This window comes from Platichthys flesus, chromosome 24 (genome assembly GCF_949316205.1).
Source record: "Platichthys flesus chromosome 24, fPlaFle2.1, whole genome shotgun sequence".
NCBI lineage: Eukaryota > Metazoa > Chordata > Actinopteri > Pleuronectiformes > Pleuronectidae > Platichthys > Platichthys flesus.
The window spans coordinates 6,392,737-6,409,687 of record NC_084968.1 but is presented as its reverse complement, the minus strand read 5'-3'; the positions used below and the strand labels follow the sequence as shown (position 1 = coordinate 6,409,687).

General features: G+C 43.4%; 1 protein-coding gene across 1 annotated transcript in view; it reads right to left on the bottom strand.

The window, feature by feature from the left end:
• Window positions 1-16,951, bottom strand: part of ppp2r5b (protein phosphatase 2, regulatory subunit B', beta) — a 33,466-nt gene that overhangs the window by 10,797 nt on the left and 5,718 nt on the right. The window contains exons 2-6 of the mRNA XM_062384489.1: window positions 5,965-6,161; window positions 4,750-4,851; window positions 4,072-4,164; window positions 3,516-3,646; window positions 2,849-2,908 (exon numbers count right to left, since the gene is read on the bottom strand). Coding sequence (XP_062240473.1) covers window positions 2,849-2,908; window positions 3,516-3,646; window positions 4,072-4,164; window positions 4,750-4,851; window positions 5,965-6,161 — 583 coding nt within the window. The remainder of the gene's footprint in view (window positions 1-2,848; window positions 2,909-3,515; window positions 3,647-4,071; window positions 4,165-4,749; window positions 4,852-5,964; window positions 6,162-16,951) is intronic.

The window sequence follows — 16,951 nt, the reverse complement described above, 5'->3', positions numbered from 1 at the left end:
TTTATCCGCATCACATTCTGCTCCTCAGACCTCACATGTGCAACCGTCTGTGTGCTGGAGTCTATTCTCGTGCTCTTGAGTCCATTTCCGAGGCGACTGGACGAATGCGTGGTGCGCTCACTGCTCCACTGACTGGTATTCAGCCTACAGGAGGAAAGGCAGAGCGGCGGAGGAGTGGGAACTAAACTTGGAAATGATGCCTCTTATTTAGCGGCCAGCTGTTTGTCAGTTTTGTGTTTGTGTGTCTGTCTCAGTGGGTTTGACACACAACACAGTGTCGGCCTGTCTTCGTTTTCTAACAGCATCTTAATCTGTCTACTAGAACATCCTTTCAATCATATTTCTCTCCTGCTGTTCCTCTAATCTGTCGCTGCCTCCATCTCACCCCTTTTTCTGAATGCCTGTGTCTTCTTCCTGCCCTCTCTCTCTCTTTCTCTCACTTTTTTGTTCAATGCATCCTCCCTCGCCCATCCCTCTCTCCTTCTCGCTGTGTGTGGGAGGAGCTATAAATACCACTGTTACCACCAACATGAATACAAACCTCTCTCTCTCCGTTCCTGCTCTCCCTCCTTCCTCCGTCCTCCACTTCTGACTCACTGACTTTTTCACTCACTCACCCTCATCCCTCCATCCCTCCCTCTATTCTCATCCTCTCCGCTACCTTCCTCCCTCTTTTTGCCGTTAACCCGTGATTGGTCGGACCTCAAAAGTCGTCGTGGACTTTGTCTATCTTTCGAACCTGAAATGGTGGTGACGTGATCGAATAAAATGTTTGTTTTTTCTAACAAATCTCTTCATCCAAGAGTAATTTAAAAAATATAAATAAATAGTTTTATTGAAAAAGCATTCTTTGTAGTCAACATTCTCAAGGCCTCAGCTGTAACAATCTCCTGGAATTGTGGCTGTAGGTGAGAACACACATTTTTAAATCTGTCAAGGACATTTTCCGCCCCATTTTCTGCCAGTCCCATTGTAACATGTCAAGAACATGTCCGAATGTGAGATTACAGCAAGACAATTTTCTGAAAATTCACAGCGAGCGCAAGAACTTGAGCCATACATATAGAAGACAACACCAAACTTCAATGTGTACGTGGTGGAATGTATATCCCGCCTCCTGCAGGCTCTACCCAGACGTCAACCCTCGCCTGAATATTCCCAACATTTGTCAGTTGTTGTGAACAACCTCCGGGTGCGTTCTTCATTCATGAAAGACAAACTTCAGAAAATGTCCAGACCAAATTTTCCAGCCATTTGTCAGAGCGCACGTCTGTTTACGTCTTGTTTCTCCGATGTGTAACATGAAGATTATTTAAAAGGCATTTCCGTCTCATCAGAATCGAACACTTTGCTTTGTACCATTCACACTCGCTCAGTCACATTGCTGGACCAACGCTGCTAACATGACACGTCTGTCACTGACTACGTGGGCTTCATTAATTCATTTCAGAACAAGAGGAGGGCTCCTCTGCCTCAATGCTGTTGTCTTTGCCTCTTTCATTCTATCCATCTTCTATCCTGTCTATAAGTACATAAGCACATTTAATTTACTGACACTGTGGCATACACAGTGCAACAATCATGTCATGGCTCCAGTGACATAATAGGTCACCGCTATAGATAATGCATGTACATATTTCACAGCAGGCATAATGACTGTAATCATTCGGAACAAAGGATATTGACGGATAAAAGTGCTGCATTCACATCTTTACAGTTTCTGCATGAGCACAGGGACACAGAGTTCATTTCCTGTACATAGTGATTTACTGTGATGATAAACGCTACCAGGGTTAAGGTCATGTAATGTCGCATCGTCTTGAATACGCGGTCAGGAGGATTCATATTTATAGATGTTTGTAAGAGCTGCAACTTGATATTGTGGAAAGCCTTGAAGAGATTCGTGTTGCCATTGTACAATATGATATTATCGAGATTGTAGCTAACCAAGAACAACACACATCTAGATAAATCACCGGATTGGATAGCACCATCATTTTCTTTTGGCTGAGTTTTGTTTTGGATGTCTTGGATCAGCGCAGTAGCTTATCTTTCCGTTAATGTCACTTAACAAGGTCACGTGTCGTCCAAGTAGGAAGATGTGATCTTTTGATTATTGCTCATCAGCATCAAAGTGAAGTCTTACTTCAAAGTTGCCTCTGTGGAGATTTGATTCTAAAAATGTACCTCGGAGAGAAACAAAGAGCGGAGAGCAACTCGACTGACAGCAGTGGAAACAAACGTCTGAGTCATCTCTCTTTAATGTCCTACTTGTTTCTCTCTCTCCTCTATTCCCCTCAATTCTGGGTTTTACACAGTTTGTCTTGTGATGAATAAAAAACGTTTATGCGTCGTCACTATTTTTATTTTTCTTAGTCGTTAAAGTCACTGGGTTACTAGCTGTCTCATGCAAGGGACCTGGGAACCACACATTGAAACACACTCATATTATTTGAATTAAGATGCTTTTGGTGGAAAACTAGTGGCATGGGCCCTCTGACATACAATGCAGCACTTGCCGCTGGATTCAGAAGAAAGAAACTTGTGGTGAATGGCATTAAAAAGAATGGGTTTCAGAGCACAGCGGTGACACTTTAGAGGGTTTCCGATGATGGTGTCATTGCAGTCTCTTGTACATAGCCAATCATACAATAAAAAATTGTCGTTGCTGTGGATAAATATAATCCGCCGTTCTCTGGGGACCTTTCTCAGCTCGGCCTATCCTCTCGCAACGGCCCTGTCTAAGCGTTTAGCTAACATTATATTCTACACAGCATACTTCCCTCCAGCAGCAATTTATACTTCAAAGTGTGTGTGTGTGTGTGTGTGTGTGTGTGTAAATACCAACCTGCCGAGGATTTCCAGCAGCTCTGCGACTCCGTTGAAGTGCTCAGTTTCATATATGAACCTGAAACATCACACACATGCAAAGACTTGGGATTAATGATCATTAAATCTGGTAAAAATAACTTAATGTAGAAAGAGTCAAACATATTCTGTTATTTTTACATAAAGTGACCCATGCTTAAGTAGGTCCTGATATTCCTGTCTACCTAAAGAATTTATTCATTTCCAATGTAACAGTGAAAAGAAGAAAAAGACGTTCAGTAAGACTTGAGGAAATATGCTTGTTCTGCAGGTGTCACCTCCCACCATTTGAAGTGGTTTGATCAGCCAACATGTACGTGAGCAAGTAATCCTGTGCACGTTCGCTCTTTGCTCGATCCCTGACAACCACACATTTAGGAAAAGTCAAGTCTCGAGCTCTTAGTCCAATTATCTCCTCATCAAGTCATTAGTCACAACAGCCAATGAAAGCACTTAATAACTACTGATGTGACTTTTGTGCTCTTAAGTCTTTAGACGCATTAGGGTGAAAAAGACATTAGTGAAATCAAAGAGGCAGCATTTCTCCCTGCTACTGTTAGATTTTTTCTTGTTTTTTATATTGAATTGAATGCTCTAAGTGGCACCTTGGAGTCCTGCACATTGGAATAAGAGACATTAGCCTGTACCTGAGGAAGATGTTGTTGATTTGTTTGCGGATGTAGGCTCGGAGGCCCAGTAGTTTTCCATAGACACGGTGCAGGATGGTCTTAAGGTACTCCCGCTCCCTGGGGTCCTCGCTGTCGAACAGCTCCAGGAGCTACACACATGCACACACACGCGCACACGCACACACGCACACACACACACACACACACACACACATATTACAAACATAATTAATGATCCAACTACACCATGGTTCCACTGTGACTCAAACTTTCTCTTAACGGCTCACTACAACAGGAAGCTCCTGTTGCTTGAGTATTGGCCATTAAAGCCACACAGCAAAATTTATATTACATGAGCGTTTTTTTCCTTATTGTTTTCTAACATGAGCAGAATATTAAAGATACAAGTTAGACATCAAGCACTGTGGCATCTTTAAATCATTTCTTCAAATGTGGCCCTAAATCTGGATACAAACAAGTGGGTATGTTTCAAATGAGAACTTAACTTTATGTAAAAGCCATCGTAGAGCTTAGAAATACATTTTTCAAGAAGGGAGATGAGAGATAGAATTACCTGCAAGACAAACTTCTGGTCGACATAGCGTTTGGCCATGGAGGGCTGGAAGTCCGGGCTCTCCAGGAAACGCAGAAAGAACTCGTACACCAGCTAACGGTGGGAAGAGAAGAGTAGATATCACCGAGTGTGTATGTGTTTAACCAATCAGAACTTACACTATGTATATTTTCTTTATCACATAATTCCTCGTAAAACTACGATCATTATTAGCTTCCACATGATTGAATGTGATGAAACCTTCTAATTGGTGAGCTTTAGATGGCGCTGCTGAGGTTGCTCCTAATGCTATGGACAGATATAAGTGGTATCAATCCTCTCATTTAACTCAAGAAATGTGTATTTTTCAAAAGTGTGGACTGTTTGTCAAAGCGTTGCAGGATTAATTTATGAGTGTGATACAAATCTTGGAGAATACTGAGTACAAAACCAAAGAAATGTTGAAAGGACAGGATCACCAGAGTATAGATTACATGCTTGTGTTTTGACTCATCTCTTCCTGAGGTGAGTGTACTCATCACCGACATGTTATCTGAGAAGCATCACAAGTCTGTTGTCTTCTTCTTTGAGAAGAGAATGCCAGAGTCAACACTTGCCACTGTCCTTTGTCCCTTTACCTCAGCACAAGAAAGAGAATGAAAGGATGTAAGCGTTTATCACAACACGTATTTAACGCACCTGCAGATGAGGCCAGGAAGCTTCCAGTGTCGGCTCATCTTCTTCAGGGTCAAACTCTGGATTCTCGCTGGGTGGGAGAGTCCGGAAGATATTTACCGAGATCTGGAAAAACCAGAGCACAGGAGAGGGGAGGAGAGGGGGAGGAGAGGAGAGGAGAGAAGAGAAAGGTAGAGTGGTGGAGAAAAAAGTTTAGCAAGAATCAAATTTATTCCCACTACTGCTCCTTCCTACTTGCACACTAAGGCCTGCAACACACTTCCTGTTTAACTCCACTTAGACGACTGGCTGCATTGTGAGCATTACTGTTAACTTCCAGATTTTCATCTCATTAAAGATGTTATACAGTTGTGGTAGGTTGACTATAACATCACAACTCAAATAAAGAAACTTTTGCATCAGTTTAAATAATTATTTTTAAAGAAAAAAGTGTGGTCTGGGCGGCCTTTTGTCGGCCATATTTGACTCTGCTCATGGACCAGTATTATCGCCTCCTTCTATTGTTGGTCACCTAATAATTTAAGCTTTTGAAAGCCTGCGACCACACATGTAAACCCCCCCCCCCCCCTCCATCCACCCCACCCTGCATCCTATCAGCGTTTTCACATCCTCTGCCTATCATCCTCTTGCTTGCTTAACCCCCTCTCCTCATCCCTCCTTTCTCTCCTCCTCTTTTTACATCCTCTGGGATCTCTGCTGCTCCGTTGGCGTCCACACTCTCTACCCCACCACCACTCTATCCTCCCTCTCTCTCCCTCTTGCTCGTCATCTGTGCAGCCCACTGCTACTTAGCACCCATAGCAATTGCGCTCTCTCTCTCCTTCCCTTCCTGGCTATCCATCCCTTCCTTCCTCTCTCTTCTCCTCTCTTACCACCTTTGTTTAAAGCCTCTGGTGACTCCTCAGCTGGATACCACCTTCTCTCCTCCCCTCCTCCATCCCTGCATACCTGCTCCTCTCCTCCTCTGCTATGGCCCGAGCTTCCAGCTGTTAAATTTGATGAGGATTGATTCATGTGTGGAAATATATCTCTGCCTTTCTATATTTCTTCTCCCCCCATCCATTTCGCTATTGATCTATTTACCCATCCACCGTGACCATTGCTTGTCACTGTCTGTCCTCGGATTTCGGTTCACTGTATCTTTTTTGATACTTAAGATTTGACTTATTTCTCTTTCATCCATCCATCCCTGACCTCCCTCCTCCTCTCAGCTCCTACCATCTTTATGGCCTCTGGGTAGAGAGGCTCTATGAGGACGCCTCTGCTGGTGGCCACACTCTCCACCAGCTCATTGAGCGCCGCACGTTTGATCTCCTTCCCCTTCAGGTCAGCCACGCAGTCCAGGAAGTCGAACAGCACACAGCACTGCTGCAGCTTCTTGCAGAACAGGTCGTGTAGCTCTGCCACCGGGGCGTCTGGAGGGCAAAGAATGAAAGAGAAGGGGGGGAAAGTTAGACAAGGAGGTTAGAGGCAAATCCAATGGCATTCCTGAAAGTGAATTGTTTGACAGAGTGTGAGAAGGTAAGCTGGAGTTCACAGAGATGTGTTCTACAGGCTGGATCTTCTCTCAGAGTTAATGAGGGGAAGAGACTATTACTCCACAAACACATTCGTACACAATCACATACAAACATACTCTCAAAAGGGCGAGCATCCATACACACACGTTCACACACACATCCATCCAGAGGGTCGAGTTGTGCCTTAGCCCTATTACCTGTCAGATCCACTCCCCAGACCTGTTTGTCACAACGAAACAAGCTGCTGCCGGCCGTCACATCAAAACCTCGTACCTCTGGAAACTCCTTTTTCTCTACACCTTTCTACAGGTGGAGAGAAAGTGGCTGATATTCTGGCGGATAACTGAGAGACTAAAATGAGTTCTAAATTGATTCCACGGGCCTGAGGGAGTGTGGAGCTCAGCAGCTCAGCCTGCAAAGCACCATGCAAAGAAAAGAAACATGTTTTAAAATGTAAACACCATAATAGACGCTCACCGGCTTTGACAGCAGCCGAATGGGAATATTTGGTTCTTTCTTTCTGTGAAGCCAGATGACTGATGACTCAACACCTAAAAATATCCAGATTTTAGTTCCGTGTGTAAGTGAGATGTATGGGAGGTTGGTAACTTAAAGATTTCGATTGTATATTTATATAAATGATAAAAAAGCGGCTTTTTTATCATCAGACTGGTCAACATGTTACTGTCGTCTACACTGAGTGGTCTGCATTGTGACCTTATAATTATCACAATATAATTTTCATCAATAGCAATATAACAAGAGTTCAATATATATCGATGTAATAATTATGCACTGTGCACAGAGAGAACACGTGATTTATTTACCTCAGGATTGTAAAATGTTTTGGTGATGAGTTTAAAGCCACAAATATTACTTAAAGCAAAGATTTTATTTTATTTTACTTTATTTCATTTATGCTCCGTTTTACCAGGAAGTTCCCATTGAGATACAATATCTGGTTTGCAAAAGAGTCCTGGTCAAGATGGGCAGCAATAAGGTTAAAACTTAATTTTAAGATATATGAATACGACACACACACACACACACACGCACACACACACATGATCAAACACAGAACAGACATAGAAACTCACACAAATCAATGGGAACAATAAATTGTGGAAAATAAAGAATTACGTGTCTTGGAAAACTGATGATAATGTTTTATTAACAAAATAATACAATTGTATTATATCTTTACATATCCTTGATAAACAGCGGTGGGAAATAGAAAATCTTTGTTAGAGTGTATGTGCACCTTGTAACAAGTAATCTCCCTCTGTCAGAGCAAGACGAGACAAAAGGCACCGAGAGGATATGACGGCTAGGAAACAGTCTAGACTAACTGTGCAGTTGGAAGGAGGATGATCCACAGCTCTCTCAAACACACACACACACTCACACACACACAGACACACACAAACACGCACTCACATACACACACACAAACAGAGCAGGATGAGGATTAGATTTAACCCTTCTTAACCCCCAGGTGGGAATCAGATGAGGGGTGAGGAGGAGGTCTGACTGGAGCTCTTCCAGCCCCAGACCCCCTCACCACTCATGGGCACACCAGGACCATCTGCTCCATTTGGCACTGACCTGCACTACAAACGGAGGAGGACGGCCCTTGGGTTCACATGTCACACACAATGTTTTATTCCATTAATCATGACTTACTCAAAATGCAAAACCACAATGGTAATTTTCTATGTTCCTGACCTGCATAAACTCTCTCTGTGACTGTTATCCGTCCAGTTCGTTCTTGAATCTCACCCATTTCTCAGTCACTGGACGATTGTGTGGTGGAAAAGTTCTCACTGTTTTCTGACTTGAAAAACAAGTGTGAAAAGATAAAGAGGGCGAGCGATTCAGACTTTTTTCTGGCAGAATAAATATGAGTCTAACTCTACTGCGAGGTGTCCACAAAACCCCTCTGGAGCTGTGTCTTCTGGCTGGTGGAGATAACTCAAGTCAGTCCTGAACCTTCATCTTCACCTCTTCAGTCTATCCTTTTTCACATTCCTTCAATCCCCAACTCCTTTTCCCCTCCTCCCTTCGCCCCTTCCTATCCATATCCTTTCTATCTCTTCGTCCTCTCCTGTTTTCTCAAAGCCCCCCCATCACTTTTCTCCCCCCCCCCCTCGCTCTGAAGACGGCCTGTGAAGGTGAAATCTAATCCATTTTTAATGGACAGTAATTGTATGAAGATGTGCTGTGCCGCGGACAGAGTGAAAAAATTCGAACGGAGTGAGGTGAAAAAGACGAACGGAAAGATAAACTGTGCATGTGGAGAAACGGAGTGAGGGAGGAGGTGAGAAGATAAAGAGAGAGACGGGAGATGAAGGGAAGCACAGGACTTGGCGGGTGATGTGAGAGCGAGTGTGGGAGAGTGAAGTAAGAGGAAAATGAAAGAATCAAACTCAGCGGAGAAGCGGAGGCAACACTGGTTTCCTCTGCTGTCATTCGGTCGACGTGGTTCAGTCCACACTCGTTCATTCACAGCTTCTAATATCATGTCAGTGCAGTGACGAGAATATTAACTGAGGCCTTAATCACAGCAAGTGAGTCATTTATAACATCAGGGCTATTTTCAGCCGTCTGACGTTCCAAATCTGTGTTTTCAATAACTGCCGGGGCAAGATGTGGACGATAGAAATTTAAACGCCACATCAAAACGCACATGGTCAATTTTACAGCCCTATGTTTAATTCACCTTCATTAAGGCAGAAAGATTTAAACTGTCATCCTCGACGTGGCAAAGTTACATTACCACAATTGTAAAAGCATGATAAAGCAGGTAGGTACAAAAACTGGAAACCCAATGTAGCCTGTGAGAAGCAATAACACTCTTCATTTGATTTATTATAAAGAATAAACAATCAGTGCTAATACAAAGCAGCAGCAGCGTTGTGTTACTATTCAAGTCAATGTACTTCACAATGAGAGAATAAAATAATCAAATGATAATAACGAAGCAGACATAAAGGCGTACTAAAATAGGAATATTACACAATAAAGCATACATCAAATGCACCACACATCCATGAGGCAATCGCACTCAAAACTCACACACTCAAAAGACACAATCACACTGTGTTGTTGTCTGCCTTGTGTAACGCTGAGCAGTGCAGTGTAATATCCAACGTTCACATTTGGATTTATGAAAGAGGGTTGACAAAATAAAAAGGCTGAAAATAGTCAGAGGGGAGACGGGTCACAAAAGCAGTTTAGAAAATCTACTCACTCGAGCACCTTTATTTTGATAGGCACAGCGGAGGAGAGCAGCGTGATGTAATTTGCTAATAAGTAAGAAAATATTTAATTGCCAGATTCTAAATGGAGTCGGGTGAGAAATGATCTTCCCAGGAGGGAACTGTATCAGAGGAGAATTTTGAAATAACTAACAACTGAGCACTTGAGACAGTTGGTTTCTACCGATTATATAAACCCTTTTCAAGTGTGTCCTAAATGCATATTTTTACTTTTTTTTAAAGGATCAGTAGTTTCCTAAAACAGCGAGGCCGTTTTTATTTGTCACAAACATTACTCAGAGTAAAGAGAGCATTTGCTGGAGACTGTTTACAGGAGCAGGATGTTGTGTGTGTTTATGACGATGTTTGTCGTAATGAAGGGACGTGGATTCAGTACAACAACAATGGGGCTTTATATGGGACCGAGAAATAAACAATACGAGGGGGGGGATTCATACCAATAAATATAGACTCATCCTTTAAATAGACAGGAGAGAGGCCAATGAACAAAAGACGACCTGAACCATAGAGAGGGAAAATGTGACGTAGAAAAGATGGAGGAGAGGACGAGGAGAGGAGAGGACGAGGAGAGGACGAGAAGGGGAGAGGACAAGGAGAGGAAAGGAAAGGAGAGGAAAGGAGAGGAGGTAAAGGATTTGGTAAAAGGAGCAGTATCATATACGAGTGAGCACTGCCAAGGACCCTGCATCAAAACACAGACGCACACATACAAAATGCACACACACAGCTGCACAATTCTAAATATAGTCCTGCTGGAGAGAGAGATGGAGAGCGGAGGAGGAAGAAATCCGGGGAGGAAACAGGAGGGAGGCGCGGGGATTGGTATAGGGTTAAAAGATGACATCATGCCCTTCCTCCTCCTCCTCCTGCTTCTCTCACATCGCTCCATCACGAGGAACCTCCCTTCTTTCTCCTCCCTCCGTCTTTCCCTTCCTCTCCATCCATCCATCCATCTCTCCCAGGGCTTTTTTTTTTGTATTATTTAAATGAGCTCTCGTCTTTAAATAACAGTTATTCTGTTTGGGGCTGAGTGTGTGACAGAGAGAAAGAGAGACAGAGAGAGAGAGAGAGAGAGAGAGAGAGAGAGAGAGAGAGAGAGAGAGAGAGAGAGAGAGAGAGAGAGAGAGGGAGAGAGAGAGGGGGGGACAGCTTCTGTTTTAGCTCACATCCAAAGCCGCCTCTGCACCTCTGTCATTTAGCACAAACTGACGCTCAATGCACAGATACAGTGACGCAGAGAGGGTGAGGGAGGGAAAGGGGGAGAAAGAGAGGGAGAAGAGGGATGAAGGCAGATAAAGAAGACACACTTATACAAAGCAGAGGGAGCTACGAGGAGGGAGGCACTGCGCAGGGTGGAAGTCAGGGCGGTATAAATATCACCTTGAGGGGTTTGAGTGGCGAGCTGCAGGTCCATCTCTAAATAATCTAATTCCCCCCCCCCCCCATAACACACAATCTATCCACGACATGACAACCTGTCTACGTGCGACGCATGAGCCATCGCCTTGCTCATAAACAGCAGGATTGGGAAGAGGACAGAGGAGGGATGCTATCACGTGGGACTGACTGTGTCCTCCTCCCGCCGCCCATCTTCACATTTTCACAGAAGTGTAAACAGCAGTTTACCCGCTGCGAGAGGACAAGACAAATCGTCCCGCGCTTTGAATTAGAGCCGGGGAGTTCTTAGAAGTATCCGCTTGCCGATGGTACCGAGAACAGGTAATGAGAGCGGCTGGGTGAGCGCATGTGACACGAACATGTTGATCAAGTTAAGAGACGGGAAGGAAACGAGCAGAGTTTTTTTGGACAGGTTGGTGTTCTCTGCTCAGGATGTTCTGTTTTGTTTCCCCTTGTTGAGTTTTCCTGTCTGTCGGCAAAAGAGGAGGAGACGTCACCACATCGCGCCAAGAAACTTGTCTGGATGCTGACTTTCCACTTTGCTTTGAAAAATAACCAAAAAATCAGCTGGATTTTCAAATTCTATGGGATGTTTGCAGGGTCAAAATGAACTCCCTGTGAACTATAGACATAGGACATCACTGAAATCGCTTCTCACTGTATAGTTCACAACATAGTGCATCGTCAAAAGTAGCGTACGACAGATTGTCAATAACCGAGCACCATATACCATCATGCATTGTGCTCGCGGGGTTGACAGGAAGAAAAATGGCCGACATGAGCCAGGGCGCCACATCTCGACCTTCTCCCTCTGGCGATTCTACTCCTTCTCATTTAAAAGAGCCTTTATATTCGTCCCCATATATTTCCGATGGTGTCATTCGTTTTTTTTATGACTGGCATGGGACAGATCTGTGAGTTGTGGCGGTAAAACGTGTAATACGAGCAGAGCTGCGCATCACAGCACAAACAAAGGTTTATTTCTACATTTTAACGTGGACATTCAACATGTTTTTTACCTAAAAGCATTAATACAATCTCTACAGGATGCTGGCAGGGTCAATACCAACTCAGGCATGTTTAGGTGACTGATCCAAATCAAATTAAATGTGCAGTCATTAGTGGACTCTTGGGTCTTGGTGGAGGTATATGCTCTCTGAGTGCCCTCCCGCCCTTTTAGGGATATGACAACTTGGAACACTTTCTTATATTTTAATTAGTACCAGAGAAAGAACCTACTTATGTTGCCAGACTCCAAAATTTGTCATCCTCCATAACGACAGAGAGGCCCGAGAGTTTTATTCCAAAATTAAGATGTCTACCATCCAAATTAATAATAACGATTGGAGTCGAACTCAGTGAATAACAGTGACAGTGACAGCTACTCAGCGAAGACCTGAAAACATCCTTGTACTTTTCAAAACGCGAGCGAAAGCTCCACTTCTCTCAGGGACAAAGAGAAAGCCTGAGACAAATCCTCATCCTTAAATAATCCAATGTCAAGAGTGAACAGAGAAAGGTGTGACATTTTTTTGTCTCTTCTATAATTAGCAATAAATACATTTCCATTAGTATCATTAAAGGCATTTTACAGTGTTTGAGCTACTGCACATGACTCGTCTTTTTCAATCCACATTCTCCCTGATCGCAGGACGGCTTTCAGGAAATGTGAGATATTAGTTATTCTCCTCTGGAAGCAATGTTTGCCGTGCGAGACGTAAACACAGAGTTGAGACGGTTGGCAAACAAATATGGGAGGCAGTTAGCCCAGCTGGAGACATCCTCAACATTTGATCAGCAGCTCACTTGTTGAATAATAACAATCTTAACTCTGCAGGGTATATGTCATGTATGGTGTTTCCCTGTTGCTGCTGCCATGTGTCACAAAATAAGCAGATATTTTGAGGTAAAGATGATTCTTTTAAAAGCTGGTTTGTTATTCATTGCAGCAATATTCACTTCCTCGCTGGTATTCTCCGCGTCCGATCTCTCATCCCATCTAAAACAAATCTTCCTTCCCAATTTCCCTGAAGACCGTTTCACCGCGCGTCACCTCTGCGAAGGCCGGTGTTTGATTTTCTTTGTGTGCTTAGCTTTGCCGGAGCGAGAGAGCATGTTTCAGAGTGAGCGTCCACAAAGAGGGGCCTCGTGGTGATTGGGGCTGAAGGTTTATTTTCCTCAAATTCTGCGTTTTCCTTTTAAGAATCCTCTCTTTCTCCCCGTGACACAGCAGCAGGTCGTGGTTATTGCACGGCCGGTTGTTTCATGACACCCTCTCCTTTTTATCCGGCTGTCTCTCTTCCCCCTCCCACCGCTCCTCCCTGACCTGTCAACTTAATGTTCACTCATTTCCTCTCTCCTCATGCACTCCATTTCTTTCATCACTCGCCTCACCACCACCACCCCCAGCCCCACTCTCCCTCTTAATTGATCCGAGACAGTCACCGAGCGAAAAAAAAACTACTCTGTGTCTTCTGTAACCTAATAGCAGGCCCATCCAGCCGGCCTCTCCCTTACACACACACACACACATACACACACACACACACACACACACTAACACAGTCATTCAATCTCCCACATACAGTCTGTTTGTGAAGGTGACTGTTTTACAGTAAACAGCACATTTCTAACTGAGCCTGCCATACACTCATTATTACAATGTGGACAAACACTAATGCTGGACCAATAGAAACGCGACGTCCCACACAGACCAACACGTTCAGACTCAGGCTCATGTGAGGTTATGTTACATTTTGCATTGACAATATGTCCTGTGTGACAAACTACAGCACGCAGGCCTCAGGAAATGAGAAAACAATAATATCTAAGCAGGAAAATTCACAAGGTCTCTGTCACAAGCGGTAACTTGTGCCAGTTCTTTCCATGTGAATCATTGTGTCTGCTCTGTTTCACTGTTGCAACATATAGTTCTGAAACTGGTCTTCATGAGGAAGTGTAATTTATGAGGTGTGGTAGTGTAGATACAGCTATATAATGGACAATGCTGAAATCATTTTGTTGACCATACAACCATTATATAGCCTGTTGTGTTACATTTCTATCCCCCAATGGTCATTGTCTTCAAATTTTCCAGCAAATTTGCATTTAATCACTTTGACCATCATGTTTCTGTATCAGAAAACGTTTAGCACTGTTAGCATTTCTCATTGAGACTTACAGAACAAGAACTCTGCAATTTTAAAAAATGAGCCGTTGCTTTTCCATTCTGCTGTTCTCTTGTCCTGTTTTAATGCTCTGGAGCTACTTCAGAAATATTTCTTGAGTTCTGCTCAAACAGTTCTACTGCTGTCACTTTTTTATTGCTTGTGTGCTGCATGTTGTGTGAAGTCTGAAAACATTGTGTTCATCCTAACTGGTTTATCTGCAATTAAGATTTTATAGTCAAAGTTTTCTTGAAACTGATTTAGCTTTCTTACAGTTCACCGGTGTGGTTTATATATGAGTTAGAATGATCTGCTCTACTGACGTTACTTTTTCATACATTTCATGTTCACAACTCTTCAAAATGTAAGCTTTGTTATTCAGATCAATATGAAGCATTGCAGCAAGAAAACGAACACAGTGCTTTTTACTTTGGAGACGATTGGACGATATTGAAATCATACAAAATTAGACACTGCACTTCCACCGACCTTCAACAATACACATACCAGGTGTGACTTGGATAAGATAAATGGTTCTTGAGAATTGTGCTCCACATTCAGACAGACAGACATTTGGGGAATTAGTACGCAGATTATTATACAAGAAGGTAGCATTGCAAAATTCATTCTTGCATTTTGCATAATATGTGGTTCTACAAGCTTGGTACCTCCATTTTAGTTGTACACTCAAGCGTTGGCATTGTCAAGGTGCTTTCATTTTGGTCCTGACATTTATAAGCTACTTCAGCTCCTCTTTGCACCTTTTACAAGGCCGATACACAACATCTTTCAGATTATGCTCCATTCTAATTTAAGAGGTGGTCGTTAAGATTTCATAAGGTGGATGTTTTTCCTCTAATCCCTTCTTTGTTAGTTGCAATGGCCCATTTTTTGAATGCATTATGAAACACAGGCGGCGGTGTATTTTTGGTCTTCTGCTGACAGCACTGGCAGCATTTTAAATCCAATTCCTATCATCCCATAGAAACTGTAAGGATTGCTAGAGCTCACACTGATGTGGTAAACACGATCCGGCGTGCTGATCGCATAATCAGGCAAAATGTTTACGTACAAGGGTCTAAAAGAGCCCTGTGGCAAAAAAGGTTGCCTCCGTGCTGGTCTGCAACATAGATCATTGTTTCCTATTCTAAAAAGGGATTATGTGCACCTAAACCGATGCATAACCATTTTATCTAAACGGTGTAACCACATTTAATTCTTCCTGAAAATTCCTCATAACCTGCTCCCCTATGCAACATTGTCCTTAGTGCTCGTCTTATACTTGCAGGGTGTTTTAAGGCTTTCACAGATGTTGAAATGCCAACTCATCAGATCTTAAAGTGTCTAAGCTCAAACAACATCCTGACAGAGTTATCTGAAGCCACTCAGCAGCCCTTTGAAGAGATGCTAATGCTGCTGGCAGCCATGATGGAAATGTCAAGGACAGGGAGCTACAGTGCCTGGGATTTAGGTGGAGCTATCATCAGAAATTACATACAATAATAATATTATGTATTCATCAGTATATAATCCCATAAAACTGAGAATAGTTGTGTTACCAGAGAATGAGACTTTTATATCTACAATGGGAGTGAGCCCGACATCTTTCTGTAGGAGCCCACAACGGACAAAGCACAAACACTCTAGAGAGGGGCTCATTATTTAATGAAGGCCACCATAGCTTCTCCTACATGCTTGGAAGGGGGAAGGTGAGGCACGGGGGTGTTCAGTTAGCTGCAACACACAACTTTACCACTACATGCCACAAAATCCTACACACTCTCTCGGAAATGGGGCCCAACGGGATCAATAACTACGTGTGACTGCACAGGGTGCTGCTGCTGTGGTTAAAATGGTGATCTGAAACAGAGTCACTGGTTTGCAAACATCCTAATTATTTTATGACACAGCATTTTTTTGTCTTGGGGTGTTGTGAGGATTCCGCACAGCTTACTGGACGTGAGCGAGTTGACTCCAAACAGCAAACAGGCCTGATGGTGCTCTCGGGTGAGGCAGATAATAATAAACAACTTGGTATTAATTTTTGATGAGAAGAAATCCAACGGCTGGGGTAAACATTTGGGCCTTTAACATTTTTTGGGCTTTGACCGCCACAGATCAGCAGCGAGCCTGACGAGATGTGTCTTTAACTAGGAGGACAGAACCATGGAGCAACTCATGACACACAGTTTACAGGAATAGCTGTAGTATGATTGTCTTGTGACTTCTAAATACAGCATTTTTACTTTGCTGTTGTGCCAATACCCTTCACTACTGTCAAAATGGCCACGTGAGCCGATCGGAGCTGTTGAGCGGCGCACGGCGGGAGACAATGTGCTGCTGGGCTGAGCAGAAAGTCTGTTTTGTGTATTTTCTCATTGGACACATTCTGCGGTGGCTGCTGGGAGCAACGCTGGCGCTCAAGACGGAGCAGATACGTGTCCCATGATCATCCTGTATGTAAACCCCCTCTCCACAAACACACACTAAGCCTTAATAAATAGAACGGCTGCAACCCTCAAAGTTCAAATATATCCCGACCTATATCCCTTACCATGGAAATTTGCAATGTGAATCACAGTGATGGTGTTTTACTCACAAGGAACTGAAGTAATTACAGGTCAGACAACTCCATTTGTAGTCGGCAGTAATTCTGGTGATATTTCTATCCAAAGTGTTGATGTACTTTACCTGCACGCGGTAATGACGCCTCTACTACTGTGTCTCCCCCTGTTGTCAGGACATTTACATGCCACGATGACATTAATGCCTCGGGGGGGCGATGCTTCTATCTACGTCGATGATGTGTTTCCCCCCCGCAGGAGGAACATGTTCTCCCAGA